At 33.4% G+C, this 19764-nt stretch overlaps 1 protein-coding gene across 2 annotated transcripts in view; it reads left to right on the top strand.

Annotated features, from left to right (window-relative positions):
- Window positions 1-19764, top strand: part of LOC100375368 (cytosolic carboxypeptidase 6-like) — a 54868-nt gene that overhangs the window by 31076 nt on the left and 4028 nt on the right. For both annotated transcript variants that reach the window (XM_085503836.1, XM_085503837.1), the window contains exons 6-12: window positions 1773-1812; window positions 2423-2512; window positions 2780-2894; window positions 11215-11326; window positions 14561-14713; window positions 15352-15514; window positions 15753-15853. In XM_085503836.1, the coding sequence (XP_085359962.1) occupies window positions 1773-1812; window positions 2423-2512; window positions 2780-2894; window positions 11215-11326; window positions 14561-14713; window positions 15352-15514; window positions 15753-15853 (774 nt within the window). The remainder of the gene's footprint in view (window positions 1-1772; window positions 1813-2422; window positions 2513-2779; window positions 2895-11214; window positions 11327-14560; window positions 14714-15351; window positions 15515-15752; window positions 15854-19764) is intronic.

Below are 19764 nucleotides of genomic sequence, written 5' to 3'. Positions count from 1 at the left end.
TCTGACTCCCTTTGATGATCAATTTAAATTAGTTTTACTGTAACACCTCTATGTGAACACCTCTGTAAATTGAACACTTTTCTGACTCCCTTTGATGATCAGTTTAAAATAGTTTTACTGTAACACCTCTATGTGAACACCTCTGTAAATTGAACACTTTTCTGACTCCTTTTGATGATCAGTTTAAATTAGTTTTACTGTAACACCTCTATGTGAACACCTCTGTAAATTGAACACTTTTCTGACTCCCTTTGATGATCAGTTTAAATTAGTTTTACTGTAACACCTCTATGTGAACACCTCTGTAAATTGAACACTTTTCTGACTCCCTTTGATGATCAGTTTAAATTAATTTTACTGTAACACCTCTATGTGAACACCTCTATAAATTGAACACTTTTCTGACTCCCTTTGATGATCAATTTAAATTAGTTTTACTGTAACACCTCTATGTGAACACCTCTGTAAATTGAACACTTTTCTGACTCCCTTTGATGATCAGTTTAAATTAGTTTTACTGTAATACCTGTATGTGAACACCTCTGTAAATGGAACACTTTTCTGACTTCCTTTGATGATCAGTTTAAATTAATTTTACTGTAACACCTCTATGTGAACACCTCTATAAATTGAACACTTTTCTGACTCCCTTTGATGATCAATTTAAATTAGTTTTACTGTAACACCTCTATGTGAACACCTCTGTAAATTGAACACTTTTCTGACTCCCTTTGATGATCAGTTTAAATTAATTTTACTGTAACACCTCTATGTGAACACCTCTGTAAATTGAACACTTTTCTGACTCCCTTTGATGATCAGTTTAAATTAGTTTTACTGTAACACCTCTATGTGAACACCTCTGTAAATTGAACACTTTTCTGACTCTCTTTGATGATCAGTTTAAATTAGTTTTACTGTAATACCTCTATGTGAACACCTCTGTAAATTGAACACTTTTCTGACTCCCTTTGATGATCAGTTTAAATTAGTTTTACTGTAACACCTCTATGTGAACACCTCTGTAAATTGAACACTTTTCTGACTCCCTTTGATGATCAGTTTAAATTAGTTTTACTGTAATACCTGTATGTGAACACCTCTGTAAATTGAATACTTTTCTGACTTTCTTTGATGATCAGTTTAAAATAGTTTTACTGTAACACCTCTATGTGAACACCTCTGTAAATTGAACACTTTTCTGTCTCCCTTTGATGATCAGTTTAATTTAGTTTTACTGTAACACCTCTATGTGAACACCTCTGTAAACTGAACACTTTTTCCAGTCTCTTTGATGTTTGGTTTAGACATGTTTCTCTGTAAAGACCTGTATAAACTGAACACTTCTGTAAACTGAAATGTTCTCAGTTCTTTGGTGTTTTGTCTTGAAAGTGTTTTTTCTCTAATACCTGTATAACACCTTTATAGTCTGAACACTTTTCTTTGCCTCTTTGGTGTTTTGTTTAAATAGGTTTCAACCTGTGTGAACACCTCTGTTAAAAGAAATCATTTCTTTGTTTGACAGTTTTGTGAGACCTGTATAAACTGAACACCTCTGTAAACTGACCACTTTTCTCATACTTTTCGTCTTCAGTTTAGACAGATTTCATTGTACAGGGAAATAAAAAAAACATGGACAAATCTATACACAGTGTCGTTTTCCAATTACATGTAATTACACGAGTATAATTTCCTGTCCTTGAGTTCCCAGATTATATCACTAGAATATTCACTGCGGCGTAATCTTTTAATTTCCTTCCAATCTTCCACAGCAACAACGACGTCTAGATCTTCTTACCATCACATCACCAGGTAAGGTCAATTTAAAGTCATACTGCCGCAACCCTATAGCGTTTGCAACCTTGTGATTACTGTTACTGTGTGCTAGCTACTTCTCTCGTCCATCCCCAGATGGCTTCTTTAATTCTCTTAGAAGCTTTACTACTATTTATAGAATGAATTATTTTAGTATTTAAGTTACACTTTCACCTAAGTTCAGTCTCCCATTCAGGGTTATAAGTCTGAAAATGATGACTTGTCTCCTCCCATCCATTAAGCTTTGTATCTCAAACTTGGCATATTATATGGTTATTTCAAGGATATACGCAAAGGGGAACAGTATAGCGAAACAGAATAAAGACTTGTGTATAGCGGAGGTCGATAAATCAGCGTACTGTCGTAATCCGGTAATGCACGTCTGCTAGGTCAGAATTTGATATTGAAATTACAAAAAGTCAACAAAATAGTATTGATTGCTGGATGCCAGAACAAAGCCAAAATTATTTAAATGCCACAACAGAACTGTATATCATTATTAAAAAAGTTTTCCTTACACTGTCACTAAAAACTGAATGTGAACTTTGTCATTGACAATGACTTGTTTATTTTAATTTTAAACATGAAAATATGATTTGATTTGTAGATAACTTGGATCCTGAGATTGTGAAAAGAGTTATTTTCATCACTGCTAGGGTCCATCCTGGAGAAACTCCTGCTTCGTTCGTCTGTCAAGGTTCGTTTCTATTGAGTTTACAGTATTCCATCCAATTTTTGATGTGTACACAATTCTCACAAATTATTTTTTGGGGTATCATGTCCATGCAAGATTTGTGACTTTTGTTGGCCCTAAATTATAGATAACTGTCTTTCTTTTCTGATCTGTAAACTTGAAATGACATAATTAAAATTCTCTAAAAACATGATATGTAATTTCCAAGTATCGAACATTTGGAAATATAAATTTTTCAACATGACTTCATATAATCTGTTTCTATCATAGGTATCATTGATTTCTTGGTCAGTAATCATCCGATAGCTAAAGTTTTGAGAGACCACATAGTGTTCAAGATCATACCAATGTTGAATCCAGATGGTGTATATCTGGGAAATTATAGGTGAGTGTGCTAGGTCATACTATTGTTACAGAGTATTGAAAGGAATTAAATTGGATATACATAACAAGGACAATGCAAATCCAGGATAAAAATATTAATGCAAAACAAGCTACATACAATGTACATTGCGCTAGTCACTGTATTTGCCTACATAATCCATTTAATTTCTGCTGCTACAAATTTCAGAGATGCTGAATTGTTCGAGTCACGGACATCAAGTTATGAACATCAAGTTATGAAAACATTGAGTTACAAAAATCACCATGCTCATATTTCATAAACCACGCCCACTTTTGTGAAATCGCACCCAAATTATAACTCAATGTCCAATTAACAATTAACAGAACTTTGAGTTACGAACAACGAAACAAAAATTCTATGTTGTCCGTAACAGTTCGGTTAACTGTTAATTCAAGTTTGAGTTACTAAATTCAACAAAAACAAAATTATAGGTTACTCATAACTCAAAGTTCTGTTAACAGTTAATTGAATCAAGTTACAATTTGGACGTGGTTTTGCAAAAGTGGGCATGGTTTATGAACTATGGTTCGTAACACAATGTTCGTAACTTGATGTCTGTAACTAGAACAATATATTCAGCATCTCCAAATTTCATGAATTGATAATTTAATTGTGTTCTTGACAACAAAATTTTCATTAGGACCCCACTGCTACAGAATTCAGGATAATACATTTCAAATTATAGCAGTTTACATTCATTGTTCATTGTAAGCTGGTTGCATAAAACCTTGTAACAGAGTGCCTGATCTACTTGAATGAAACAATTATTAAAAATATTTTTAAAAAGATAATTCCATACATTTATTAGCAAAATTTTTGAGGCAGAATTTCCAAACATGTTTTAATGGACTCGCAGCTAAACAACGTTGACATGATTCTGACAACACTTTCAGGTGAATCAAAAGTTCATTGATCCCAGTTTGCACAGATGTCTCATAAACTGGTCATGTGTCACTTCTTTTGTACTGCACAACAGAGTCAACGCGGAATGTTTTTTAAAAAAAGTGTCCACCTTGGATTGCTTGTTGAGAAATGAAAATTCAATAAACCCATCAGTACATTACAATCTTGTTATATTTTGAATAGACCCGTCAAACATATAGTAGTCCCTACCTCAACTCACTACGATCTATTTCTGACAACTTTTTCCAAGAAAATAACTGTTAATATCCTCCTTTGTATTCCTACAAGAACTGAGTGGCCAAGGGAATTGTGTTCATTCTCTGTGAACAGTCACAATATTGACTAGTGCAATGGATACTGATACACACCACAGTTGATGAAATTAACTGTATTATAAAAAGGTTTCCACTCTAATTGCTTAGCTACTATATGCACCAAAATGGAAGGGGGGGGTCAAATTGATTCCTTTGAAGTCATTAGGAATGTGCAGTTTTTCACAGATTACATAGATATTTTATAACAAACATGTTGATCAAGTATTCAGGTTACATTTGACATTTACAAAATGATCATAAAATTTGGAAAGCCTTTTTTTTCACACACAGTGAAGCAAACATAATATAATATATAACATCCAAACGACTTTTAGCAGTATGGTATGTGTGCTCTTAATATTGAAGCAATATACTCTTAATTAATATTTGCTTGAAATTTTTTTTTTGCCATTAACATTTCACTATAGAAACGATTTCACACAAAGCAAATAAGTGAGTCCCTACAACATATTATTATTATTATTTATTTGCATAAGACCGTACAAAAAAAATCATGTACAAGTTTTTTTCAGAATTTGCCAAAAAGTATGAATGGTTGTACTTGTCTTGAACATCTTTGAAACCATGACAAAATGCATAAACTTCAAATAAAATATTGCAAACATTGAAACAAGCTATCATCAGCAGTGAACAATGGCTATGAGGGTGGTTGGTGAACACACAGTCAGCTCTGGATTTAAGATCTTTGTGAGAATCTCACAGTGCTGCCATTCGTCAACTGATTTTTTGAAACAATTCCAAAAAACAAAAATTTCAAAATGCAATCTGGCAGGTGCGAGCGAGTTTGATTAACAAGAATTTTTTTTTATGTCCTGCCTCAAATTAAAATGTGCAACATCAGACATCTTGGAATCTTTCCAACAACATTTTTATTTGTTACATCTACATACATGTATTGGATACTGCTCTGATTACTTGAGTGCCTTCCGTTATGTCAGGGACTTCCTTAAATTTTGACTTACAGAGTCTTATCAAAGTTCACCTTTGACAAAATTAACCTGTGTACATTTTACACAGGAAAAACAGAAGCTGGCAGTAACAATGATTCAATCTATTTCAAATTTAATCGGAAATACATGTATAAAGAATGAAATCTGAAAACAATGTTGAGTAACTTTATTCCAGAAAAAAAAAAGAAGAAGAAAAAAAGTCATGCTCGAAACTTGAAAGAAAAAAATATTTTGCATTGTGCCCTAGCTGCGACCCCCATCCTGGAATTTTCAATGTTCACCTTTTAATTTATGCATCTCATCTGTGTCTAAGTGGTGACAAAACATGGCAAATACAGCTTTTTTTCTGCTCGTAACCTAGCAACAGAATCTCCCAAAAATGTGCTGAAAGTGTAAGCATCAAAATGATCATTTTGGAATAGCTTGAAATGTTGAGATAGTTGTAAATTCAATAATGCCAACAAGCTAACATGCATCGACATATGGATGCTTGTATCCCACTTAAAGATTTCTATGTTTGTCGTTTTTTCCTGTACATATTCTTTCAGTGAAGTCAGCATATCTACTCAGGTGGCTTGAAAAGTGAAACGAACACTGTTTGGATAATTAGCTTTGTATTGATTAGAACACAGGAACTCATGAAATGAATGACAATTATCTTATTATAGTTCGATTGTAATTAGCTTCGTCATTACCACGGTCTGATTACCTCTACAGTAATAAGTACTTTATTCTCATTTGGAGTCCAAAATACTTGATTAACCCTAGTGGTTTGATCTGATAATGCTTTTGGTATTAGTGTCACATCAGCTTTAGTCTTAAATATTGTATAATTGTAGCACAATGTAGGTTGTATTTGTGATTCTAACAGTTGTTACCATTTTCTTGATTATGGCAGTAATTCATGGGGAAAAACACAATGTCATGGTTTTCTATTATTGACACTTTGTTTTTTACATATTGGTCGTCTGAAATTTTCATGATTAGACAATTTGAGGGTATCACAAAAATCACAGATTTTTTTGTCTCATGAATTTGTCACAGAATTTGTGTTGTAATCTACATATGGATTTCTTAGTTACCTTGTTATTTTCCCAGCTATTACAGTACACACATGTAATTATTACCTTGCCTTTAATGATATTGAAATGGCAAAGTGTTGGGGTTATCATGTCTGTAGTTGTCAACTAAAGTAATTTTTGTCCACTTGTACTAAAACTTGTATATATAATCACAGTTCATTTCAAATTTTTTATGACTGACTTATATTTTACAACTCATCATCAGCTTGTCAGATTATTTCACAACATACAAAAAAATCAGACAGTTTTGTAGCAATAAGCATTTAATTTCAGTTACTTTCATGAAATTTCATTCCTGAGAATCATTGCAAATTATTATTCAAAAAGTTAATTTTGGCAGGAAAAAACATGAATCAGTGAGTGAAAATAGTAGAAATAGACATTGTGAAATCTGAAAGATGTGATTCGAAAACTAAAAACTGACTGACTTTCCAATGAAAATAACTAATGTACCCACAATGAACTTGCATATACTTAAGTAAAGATAATATAATGATTAAATCTTATTAAATTTCACACACAAATGAGAAAGTTTTAAACCTTGGATCTAAAACATGGATAACAATGAAATTGTAAACCTTTTAGATAATCTTTCGGTTTCAACTTAATTGACAGCTGACATAATCTCTTGGAAAGAGTGGAATGTCTGGTATCACACCTTGACATTGTGGGAGTTATACTGTATTCAGTTCAGATATATCTGTCTGTCTCTTGATTTTAATTATTATTAATGTCATGCCATCATTTTCTTGCCAAGATGATGTTTTTATAATGATGGTATCCAGTTTTGGATCTTAGCCAAGTTTGAGTTTGGTATGTGTTCTTTGTATATTTTTCAAGATTTTGATTAAATTTATCTTATAATTGTCTTCTTCTCATGGTTACATTAACAATTTTTATATGTTTATCTTCAAGTTTGGAAATCATATCCGTCACTATGAAATGTGAACCAATTTAAATTTTTGTGTGACCAGCAAGTGCAATTTGTAAAACCCAGATAACAGTATCTCTAGCAAGATGTGGCTCTTAAGACTTTGTGTACACTAAATGTAAACAAGTTGTTTACTTTACACTCAGGAAGTGTGTGCACATCCTATAATTACAGCCATAATCTGCACACAAAGAAATCCAAACCTTGAGATTTTTAAATCTGTATCAATCTTAATGCATATGAATATCGGATTCCTTCCCAGGACAAAAACGTTTTTTTTTTTTTTTTTTTTTTTACTCAACCTATCAATACAGGTCCATCTTAATATGGTAATCACTCTTTATTTTAGGCACAAAGTTTCCCACTCCAGAAAAATTATCAAAATGATAAAAAGCTGAAGAAAGAAAAACAAATTAATTGTACCGGTATCATTCATTATTATTAAAAAAAAACAATGAAATAAAAAATTTGTTTCACGTATAAATTTATCAATTGATCTATCCATGGAGGATATCCATAGTATTTACTTGCTTATTTTATTCTGTGCAATTGACATGTAAAGTGAAAACCAAGGATGTTGTTCCTGAGAACTAATTTCCTGCAATACTTGAGTTCCCTGAGATCTCCTTCACAGAGGGGAAACTAAGTTAACGCTAACAGACAAATGCATGAATAGACAGATTTAATATCAGCAATCACTGTGCCTATTTGTGTAGTTTATCGCCCCAAAAGACTACAGATTAATGTAATTCAACAACACTTGACACTGATTGCTTGGATAAATTAACACTTATTTATGATTACCAAAGCAATTGAAAATTAAAATTAGGCCTGACCGTTACATTTGCATGCTCATTACCGGTAGTAATTCTATTGTTTTTTGTTGCAAACAATAGACAGATTATAAATGAGCATGCATTGTAAGACTTGGAGTTCATTTTAATTTTATTCATCTGTGTTACTTTGATTGCAATGTTGCACCTGGATCTTCCTGAACATAAAAGAAATACTATGGTGTGCTTTATTTTAATAATAATAAAACAAATAAAAGGACTAATAAGTGGACACATTCTCTAAATTGAGCCTCAATGAGCTGTCTCAAAACAGTCAATTGAATTAGTAAATTATGAGTCAATGTGAATATTCTTATGAACAAGAAAACTGAGAGCTTGAATGCAGTATTGTGTATGATAAATTGTATTTATTGAAAGAAAACGATTTTTCTTTGAAAGTTTCATAGTTTTCACACTTGGTTTGTAGAGTATCTGACTGTCCAATGATAAGTAGCTCAGTTTCTATCTTAACATTAAAACTAAGCTTTAATTAAGGAAAGGTAATTAGTGGGTGAGCTATTAACAAATGCAATCCTCTTTACCCTGACTGTTGTTTTTGGAATTGCATAATTAGAATATATTTTGAGGTATTTTTTTCTTGTTAATGTTATCTCTAAAAATTTCATCAAAATTGTATAATAAGGTGCTATCATTTTAACTGATAAAAGTTCGTGATTATTGACACCCCCCCCCCCTCCCAATGAAAAATATTAAAAATTTTGTATTAGTCTCTGATGAAATTAAAATTGCACAATCTTGTGACCTCTGTAGTTACAGGGTGACCAATAGAAATGTGAACATGTTTTTGTAGGGGGCAAAAAAATTACAAAAAAGAAGTTACATTTTTCAAAAAATTGCATTTGATAGTAGAAAGCCCAAACCATTTTTTTAGATGGCACCAATTATGAAGGCCAAATGGGGTAATAGGGTAAAGGAATATTATTGGAAATATCAGTATTATTCAAAAGACACCAAGGCAAAGTCTTTGGCAAGTATATGCAATTGACTTTGATGTTCCGTTCAAGATCAAACAAAATATCATCCTCAACTAAAAATCTACCTCAGTTATTCTACCAGCTCCCCGGAGTTTCAACCACTTACTGTGAAAGCTCCTGGATTTAGAAGAGTGAAATAATGTAATCGAAAAGGTATCGATCTTTTGTGCCATGCGAATATCAAAAAATGAAAAAAAAAAATTGCATTTTTGTTCTAGCTTCTAAGTTCTATGAGATTACTTATTTCTACATATCTCAAAATTTTGTTCTGCGATTGGTTTGGATTGGATTTGGGTTGAAAATGTCATTTGTTGTTGTTGATATGAATCTGAATATTGTTAAAACAGTTTTAAAAAATTTACATTTAATTTAGTGAGTTTCCGGGGTGATAATAGTTTTCTATTTTCTACAATGGGAAGTGTTTACCCATAATGCATTGTATACATTGTGCAGTATTATGCACAGTAGTGTAAAATTTAAATTCGGCTTAAACTGCATTAAAGAGACAATGAATAATTCAGTATACATGAAGTAGGTAGCTGGCTGTCCGCAAGGTTCACTCATTAATAAGCAAGATCTTATTAATATTCATGCTCTTATTAACATACCAGATACTGTAAATTACTTTTTTTTTCATTTGGAATTAATTATTAATTAATTATTTTCACTGAAGGAATGATTCAGTGAAAATAAAAAAACCTGTTATTCTACATATTTAACTCGTCTAAAATCAGTGAAAATAAATTCCATACAAAACACACAACATTTTTTTCAGTGAAAATTAATTCCAGCTAAAGTATTTTACAAGATAATTCAATTTTTTTTACAGTTACAAGAATAAAGCCAAAATAAATGCTGAAATGTTTTGGGTTGTGCTCTATATTATTTTTTTTTTACTGTATTTTTGTAAATAAATAATTTTTTTATTTAAATGGTCTAGCAAAAATAAATAATAAAATACACAAATTATTTCCCTTACATAAATAATTAAGTCAAATAAATACCGAAATAAAACTTGTCCTTCATATTATTTTGTTGGTAGTAATGTTCCTCAGAACTATCACCAATCGCTAAAGAGGTGTCAAAACACAATGATGGTGAGGATGGCAACTCCATTCGTTGGTCTATCAATAAAAAACAAAAAAACTTCACACCGGACGTCTGTGACATGGTTGCATACCGCCCAACCCAACATGAAGTGTAGATTTCCAGTAAACAATAGTGCTGTTTGGTTGCTTTTTGTGCCAGACGTCACCATCTGACATAGACAGAACTTGGTGCCTGTGTGTTTTGATGTAAATGATATTGTCACCTATTTTAACATTACAAATATATCTTTATTTGTTGCTGTCTAATGGGTACTGTTTTAAAGTATAACAAGACTCGGCATACATATGAAATTATTAAATAATGATGTAACTCAAAGGAAGAGATGTTTACACAGCTTAGTAATAGATCCTTGTACTGTAACGGTGTGGGAGAAAACGCTTACAGTAGTTAAACCATCAGACACCAACAGCACATGTGGAAAAAGTCAGACCATGAATAACAAAAAGATAAGTTCACCCACAGTCAGGGAAGAATATATTTTACCTGCAGTGCATAATAATCATGTTCTGATACATCTCAGAAGTACCATGCATGATACATTAGTTATAGTGGTGAATCCTGAAAGTGTATTAATAATTCACCGAGTTTTAATTTCACTATTTTCATTGGTTAGTGAAATTGCAATAGAATTTCATTTTTAAAATTTGTAAATTTGAAACTCATGTGAATCTTTGCCAGCCAAGGTTCTTATATTCGGCCGTGCCTCACCATTATACCTTTGCAGTAATCCCACTCCAAGCCTTGACTTGGTTTAAAATTTATTCGAAATTGGTGCGAGTTGTAGTTACAGGCATGCTGATTGATGGATCCAAGTTCTTGGTTCACCCAATCACATCATTTGATTTAACTGAGGTTAAATAATCTTTTCCTAACACAATCATGCACAGGGACGGCCATGGATGGTCGGCTTCAGTGAAACGCTAATTGGACAATCAACATACATGTGAATATGCGCTAAACAGAATTATGAAATTAAATTTCAGTGAAAGTTAATTCTTTTACAGTAGGACCCTGCTCAAATAAAAAAAAAAATGGCTTGCTTTATTTGAACAGTACCCTCACATGTGACACCCCAGTTTACATTTGCTCTACATAAAGCACAATGATGATGTATGCATAGACAAAAGATTTTCTCATATCATTTACTTTTGTATTGTCAGATGTTCCTTGATGGGTTTTGATTTAAATCGGCACTGGCAGGAGCCATCACCTTGGGCACATCCTACATTACATGCCACTAAACAAATGCTTGTGGAATTGGACTCTGATCCGGTAAGTCTCTCTTCAACCCTTCAAACTCAATTCCTAACCTCAGCTCATGATTGCTATCCCCTAGTCAGGCCCTGTCTGATTAATATTGTTAATAATTTAACAAGTCCTCGTGTTTGATTTTTCCCAAATCTTAAGTGGGGCTTTTTCTTGCTTGCAAGGGTGAGTATTGTCCAGTTTGTAGGGGTTTTGTCATATTTATTATCCTCGGGGGCGGACATCCGGGCATTTTCACCGCTTGGCAAAGGCCAAAAACTTGCAGAAAACGGTACTTTGGGATGCTTGTTGAGACTCCCCTGAACAGTGTAACAAGAATAGCCCTACGTGTGTAACATATATAAATTTGGTTGTTCAGGATTACTTCAAAGTTGAGTTTGTGTTGTTTTCTCAAATTTTCACCGGCTTGACCGGCGTTCCACATTAGCGCGCACAGAACCTATAGAAATGCATGTACAGTGGTGCGCGTCTTAGGGACGACGTCAAAAGATCGATGTCGAATAAAAAACTTATTTGCTTTAGTTTGGGGGTGGGGGGTTTTTGACCACAAAAAGTTTCCATCCTACAAAAACGATTTTATTTTTTAATGAAGTCAAAAAAACCTTGGAGTTTTTGTAGTTGTTTTTTTTTTATCCAATCATAGACAAAAATAACAGAAAATGAAAAAAACACATCCAAGACGAGAAAATGGTTTGGTCCGAGTGTAAATATGTGCGTCAAATGAGGTCCATTTCAGATCATAGACCTGGAGCATGCGCAGAACCCTGAAACGTATGTGTAAATTCCGCTTCATTATTACAACCAACTTCTATGCCATACTACTGTCCGATTATCAATTTTTATTTAATGGCTAATGTAGTCTGATGCCATGATCAATATTTATCAATTAAGTTTCAGTGGGGGGTTTTGAGAAAAAACTAAAAGAATTAAGTTTTTTATCCGACATCGATCTTTTGACGTCGTCCCTTAGCAACGTGGAACATCTCGTGACGTAGCTCTGCCCCGAGGATTGGTTCCAATTCGAGCTACTGGTGATTATTTTATTGCGGTTATTAATCTTCTTTCTACCATTTATATGAAACATTCACAGTGTGGATTGATATTTCTGTGCTTTGATATTCCAATATCAACAGATGTATTCAAAGAGCTACTTGTATCTGATGTGGTTCATGTTTTATAAAGACGAGTCATGATAGCAAAATTCGCTAGTGTCAAGATCAAGTTCATTATGAATTTCAGCTGCGGCAATGCAATGTTCTGTTTGGAATGGAATGCGCACTGCTTCAAATCTATAAACAAAATATGTTTGTTATCCAAATATGATCAAACAGGTCGGTGCATGGTATGGAAATTTACTGCACGCCCATCTTGTTTCAGAATTATGAGGTTGGGCATGATGAGGTATTTAAAAATACGCTTTTTACCAGCAAAAGTTTCGGACAATGATTGTAAGCTCCATAATAGCAGTATTAACGATATGTTACAATTACTAAGACTCTAAAGATGTTTAAGATGAAATGTTTTACTGAAAACCACATAGGATTGTCATATGTAATTTAATTGGAATGATAAGTCAAAAAAGTATTTTCACTAGATGTTATATTGTCTGATTTACCTATTCAGTAATAACAGTGACATAAATAAATTCAAAGTGAAATGAAAGGATTTTATTTCTTAACCATTCTGTCACCAAAATTGTTGTTAAAATGCTACTATAATATTTCGCTTCAAATTGTTTGTATATTTATGGATAAAAGTAATTCAAAGTAGCATAGTCGGTACTCTGTTCAAGTTAGAATGTCATGTAAAGCAATGACGTATTTTACATGTACACATCACATGGGACCCGTATCAAATACGATGCTGTGCGATGACTATGGCACTTTAATATTCGAGTGTGCCGACAAACGTTCAAAATACGAGTGATCTATTCCGGGATGTACGTGTACAGTATTGAAATGTGACAATTTAATTTTAAGTATATAAATAAGAATTCATAGCAGCGTGCCACTTGTATAATTTGTCTAATAATTGAATCTATAATATTGTCTATAATATGTTGAGATGTTCTGTTGCAAAGCTGTAACTTAACCTTATTAGCCTGCTTTTATCATGATTTTTCAGAAATAAATGAAATCCAATTCACTGTAATATTTGTATTATATTTGTCTTTTGAGAATTTGCTCATAAACTATTATGGTATCACATCTGTTGTGAAGAATTAAATCCAAATTTATGTCATGCCTCTGTGCAAAATCGCAAGATTAAAATATGTCCTGTAAACCACTGAAATGAAATTCCATATTAGCAAATAAAATGCATTGCTTGATTTAACATGTACCATATTTTCTCTATTAGTAGCACATGTACTATATGTAAAAATATGACAGAACCCATGGCCCTGCCCTGACATTTGTGGGGTATGGAAATTCACGAGTGAAAATACAGCATGGTTATTCGTTAACCTGATGTTCTATTACATTCATACGCAAATATGTTCAGACGCACGCTCACTCAGAGCATTAGCAACGAAAGTATCAAACAATAAATGTTTATCAAAATAAAACAATACACCATAATCCACCATTATTGCGTGAGATATTGTGACCCTATTTAAAGGTATTGTAACATCAATTTAAAAAAAAACACATGTATTTGAAATACTTGAGGACCGGGCATCCAGAGGTTTGACTTATGTGATTTACATATCAGTCATTAAATAACATGTTAATTTGCATATCGCCGGTGAAAATACCAGCCGATCTACTCATCACAACTATCTCAAATTTACAGATTCACTGTTGTAAAACCATGATCAGCTGATGTTTGCATTACATCTGCCTTTTGTGAAGATTTAAATCCAAATTTATGTCTTGTCTGTCTAAAATCCTGTGGTTTACCCAAGATTAAAATATGTCTTGTAAAGCACTGAAATGAAATGCAATTTTAGCAAATAACACACAATGCTTGATTTAACATGTACCATATTTTCTCTATTAGTAGCACATGTACTATATGTAAATGATACATGTGTTTCTGGTTAAAAAAAGTCAATGATATTTAAATGATCCATCATACAAACAATGCAATGACAACATTTATTATTATTAAATAGAATAGATTTTTCACTGCATCATGAGTTTTATAGATTTACTATACCTCTCAGCAAATTCACATGTATAAATAAAAAAAAATGCCCATAGCCGGCAATAATTTAAATTTTTTTTGTATTGTTCACAGAAAAGTGATTTAGATTTTTATATTGATGTGCATGCCCACTCTACTCTTATGAATGGGTTCATGTATGGTAATGTGTACGATGACATGGAACGCTATGAAAGACAAGCTATATTCCCAAAACTACTTTGTGCAAATGCTGATGACTTTTCTATGGTAAGTAGCTTGTCTTTTGTCATCTATCAAAGATTACTTTGAGATCATTGTCTGACTACCATGGGGAGTACGCTAAGTACGAAGAAGCCTATGTTGAAGAGTGGTTCTTTTATTTGGCTGATATTTAGATGATTCTTGATGTCAACGATTAAAATGCAGAGATAACAAAAGATTCTCTCTTATTATATGATGACAGGTCTTTTGAAAGAAATATATTCAGTGTATTCCTGCTAAGTACTTGTATTTTGGAATCTGCATGCAAACAGAATGTCCTCTGTGGGAGTGTCTATATCTTCAATGTTCGGTCAAACTTTAAACAAATATTATTTCACTTTTGAATGTTGCTGCTCTCTGTATATCCTCAAATTCTTAATATCATTAAATCATTCTGTTGAGTAAAAGTTTTGAAAATGTCAAAATGAAAAATGTTGATTTAAAGGCTACCGGTAATATCAATTAGTGTGAACAAAATGAAAATCAAAACACATACACTGTGCTCATATTACCTTCTTGTTATAAATGTAATTGTTCTGAAAAGAAGAAAAAATATAATTATTATGTTTGAAATTTTACGTAGAAGAGCAACATTATTTTTGAAAATTATCTGCAGTTTAATAAATGCATTCTGTTTGTCATAGGGTAATACATCTTTTAATCGTGATGCAGTGAAAGCCGGAACAGCTCGTCGTTTCCTGGGTGGCATACTTGATGAGAGCTCTCATTGTTATACACTAGAAGTATCTTTTTTTTGTTATACAACAAGTACGACAAGTGCTCTACTGCCATACACTGAAGAAGGCTGTATCCTTTTGTTGTGCAAATTTACCATTCTCTTCCAAAAGCATATTTTCAAATCCTCATACAGCGTTCTCACTGCAAAGAAATCTTGCTACAATCTTCTTTTATTATTTTATTTTATTTGTAAAGACAAATCATGTCAATGCATGTTCTCCTTTACTTTGCAGGACAGTTTTAGGTGTGTTTGAGAGAAATAAAATGTCATGTTTATATTTTTTTTCCTTAACAGATCTTTTATCAGATATGAAATTAGGTCGCAATTTAGCCAAAACGTTCTTGGATTATTACAAATTGACATCATTAATCACACCTAAGCCCACTGCAAGCATTAATATGCAACAGGTAATATACAATACAGTCGAAGCATAACTTAACATTTAGCTTGTTTTAAGCTGACTTCGGGCTAGTTTATTCTACTTTCAAAACCACCATACATGTAAGTCAAGTAGAGTAATCTGCTTATATATGTCTCCTACAAGGATTAGTAAATTCTACAGGGAATGAATTGAAATTATTGACAAGAATCCTCACTTTAAAAATTACGAGTTCCCTGTATAGAATGAACACTATAAGTGGCCATTAGTTCCCTGTATAGAATGAACACTATAAGTGGCCATTGGTTCTCTGTATAGAACGAACACTATAAGTGGCCATTAGTTCCCTGTATAGAACCAACACTATAAGTGGCCATTAGTTCCCTGTATAGAATGAACACTACAAGTGGCCATTAGTTCCCTGTATAGAATGAACACTACAAGTGGCCATTAGTTCCCTGTATAGAATGAACACTATAAGTGGCCATTAGTTCCCTGTATAGAATGAACACTACAAATGGCCATTAGTTCCCTGTATAGAATGAAAACTACAAGTGGCCATTTGTTCCCTGTATAGAATGAACACTACAAGTGGCCATTAGTTCCCTGTATAGAATGAACACTACAAGTGGTCATTAGTTCCCTGTATAGAATGAACACTATAAGTGGCAATTAGCTCCCTGTATATAATGAACACTACAAGTGGCCATTAGTTCCCTGTATAGAACGAACACTATAAGTGGCCATTAGTTCCCTGTATAGAATGAACACTATAAGTGGCCATTAGTTCCCTGTATAGAACGAACACTATAAGTGGCCATTAGTTCCCTGTATAGAATGAACACTATAGGTGGCCATTAGTTCCCTGTATAGAACGAACACTATAAGTGGCCATTAGTTCCCTGTATAGAAGGAACATTATAAGTGGCCATTAGTTCCCTGTATAGAATGAACACTCTAAGTGGCCATTAGTTCCCTGTATAGAATGAACACTACAAATGGCCATTGGTTCCCTGTATAGAATGAACACTATAAGTGGCCATTAGTTCCCTGTATAGAACGAACACTATAAGTGGCCATTTGTTCCCTGTATAGAACGAACACTATAAGTGGCCATTAGTTCCCTGTATAGAATGAACACTATAAGTGGCAATTAGTTCTCTGTATAGAATGAACACTACAAGTGGCCATTGGTTCCCTGTATAGAATGAACACTATAAGTGGCCTTTAGTTCCCTGTATAGAATGAACACTACAAATGGCCATTAGTTCCCTGTATAGAATGAACACTATAAGTGGCCATTAGTTCTCTGTATAGAATGAACACTACAAGTGGCCATTGGTTCCCTGTATAGAACGAACACTATAAGTGGCCTTTAGTTCCCTGTATAGAATGAACACTACAAATGGCCATTAGTTCCCTGTATAGAATGAACACTACAAATGGCCATTAGTTCTCTGTATAGAATGAACACTATAAGTGGCCATTAGTTCCCTGTATAGAACGAACACTATAAGTGGCCATTAGTTCCCTGTATAGAATGAACACTATAAGTGGCCTTTAGTTCCCTGTATAGAATGAACACTACAAATGGCCATTAGTTCCCTGTATAGAATGAACACTACAAATGGCCATTAGTTCCCTGTATAGAATGAACACTACAAATGGCCATTAGTTCCCTGTATAGAATGAATACTACAAATGGCCATTAGTTCCCTGTATAGAATGAACACTACAAATGGCCATTGGTTCCCTGTATAGAATGAACACTACAAATGGCCATTAGTTCTCTGTATAGAATGAACACTATAAGTGGCCATTAGTTCCCTGTATAGAACGAACACTATAAGTGGCCATTAGTTCCCTGTATAGAATGAACACTATAAGTGGCCTTTAGTTCCCTGTATAGAATGAACACTACAAATGGCCATTAGTTCCCTGTATAGAATGAACACTACAAATGGCCATTAGTTCCCTGTATAGAATGAACACTACAAATGGCCATTAGTTCCCTGTATAGAATGAACACTACAAATGGCCATTAGTTCCCTGTATAGAATGAACACTATAAGTGGCCTTTAGTTCCCTGGCCAAGTGGCCATTAGTTCCCTGTATAGAATGAACACTATAAGTGGCCTTTAGTTCCCTGGCCAAGTGGCCAAGCTTACTGTGAACCTTTCACACCAAGATAAGATTCAGTTCAATTATCAGAAGCAACAAAAGTTTTAGGAAATTTAGATATATATCAGTCTAAGCCAACTAATATTTTCATAAATATGAAGTGTCAACTCGACCGTTGGGCATTAGAAAACATAGGAGCAATTCATGGACCGTGACACAGCATTAAACTTTGTATTAAATGTACAACACTTATTTAATAATTACTCATCAAGACTGGGGTCCATATATCGCTTGTAAAAATATAAGTAACTTACTATTGGTCATAAGAAAATGGTAAAATTACACTCTTGAAAAGTTTCTCATTGAAGCATACTTTCAGCCACCATTTTGTTTGTTGTTATCCACTACAGCACATGCGCAATGCAATTTGCATGGTGACTGTACATTTGTGTTTGTTTGTTTGTTTTTTGGGGTGGGACGACTTAATTATAAACCAAAAACATGTACATCATTTGCATGATATTTATGGATTTACTGGTATTTCTAAATATAAAAGAACACTAAGCTGAAGTTGAATATTATGCTAAATAACAGGGGGGGGATTGGCACGAGAGGGCGCCATCCGATCTGAATGGAACGTTTCGACGTCAGTCATCCGTAGCCCACTGTCAAAGCAACAACGTCCCGTTTACAAACAGATGAAATAATTTAAGCAATTTCTTTACAGAATAATCCTCAACAGAACTTGACAAAAACAGGCTCCAAAATTATGTCTATTGCAAAACAATTCAACCGACAATCAGTTTGACGCCACAATTTCTTGCTGGAGCCCGAGTTCTACGCATGATTTTATTGCGTTCAAAACTATTCCATTTCAAACTGCGCATGTACACACACTGTGGTTTCTCGAAATGCATACTAATTAGGTAACTTGTCACTGATAAAAGTCACCGAAAACATTTTGAGCAATTTTGAGCAATAGTACTAGAGTGAAAAATAAACGTGCCTCTGCATTCTCCATTAATTTCGTAACTTGCTATGATCATGGTAAAGAGGAAACCTGTGCTAAGTTTCAACAGTTAGCTGGAGTCCGATCAAAAACGTGTCTCAAAAAAATACCTTTACATCATTTTTCCGATAATTTATTTCAGCTCGTAACGATAGAATCAATCAATTTAGATGTAACATATATGCTTTCGGAAAGCATTTTGGCACAATTTTACTGAAAAGACTAGTTTTTCATTGCTCATGAATATTAATTTATGCAAATAAGACCATTATTTCAACCAATTGTGTCATGCAACTCCCCCCCCCTGCTAAATAACATGCAAATTTTATGCCAATTAGTATGCAAACTGTGCATTCATTCATCTGGCATACATTTTGGGACATGGTTTGACAAAGTTTGAAGGTACATTGGTAATACATATTGTTATACATAGACACATGAAAATCCATGATGGGGTTACTGACACATCTTTTTGGTCATTTTTTTTTCTTTTCATGTGTCCAATTTCGGATGCACTTTCTTCTAGTTTATTTAAATTTTGTAGTACGACAACATGGGTTGCATATTCTCTTCAATTGTTTTCAGGTTGTGATAACATTTAATCATGAAATTTCAATCTCAAATAAATTACTTCTCATACTTGACTAGGCCAATTTGATTCAACCTTTGTGTGAACGTTACACATGATGAGTTACCAATGAACATCAGTTTGTTTTGTGATTTGATTCAAAATGGCCGACTGGTAGCCATATTGAATTTTTTTTCACGCGTCCTACCCAGTTTTTCAGACATTGGTACAAAAACGAGAG

This window comes from Saccoglossus kowalevskii, chromosome 9, assembly GCF_978046115.1.
Source record: "Saccoglossus kowalevskii chromosome 9, keSacKowa6.1, whole genome shotgun sequence".
In the NCBI taxonomy this organism is placed as follows: Eukaryota; Metazoa; Hemichordata; class Enteropneusta; family Harrimaniidae; genus Saccoglossus; species Saccoglossus kowalevskii.
This window is presented reverse-complemented; position numbering and strand designations above follow the sequence as displayed.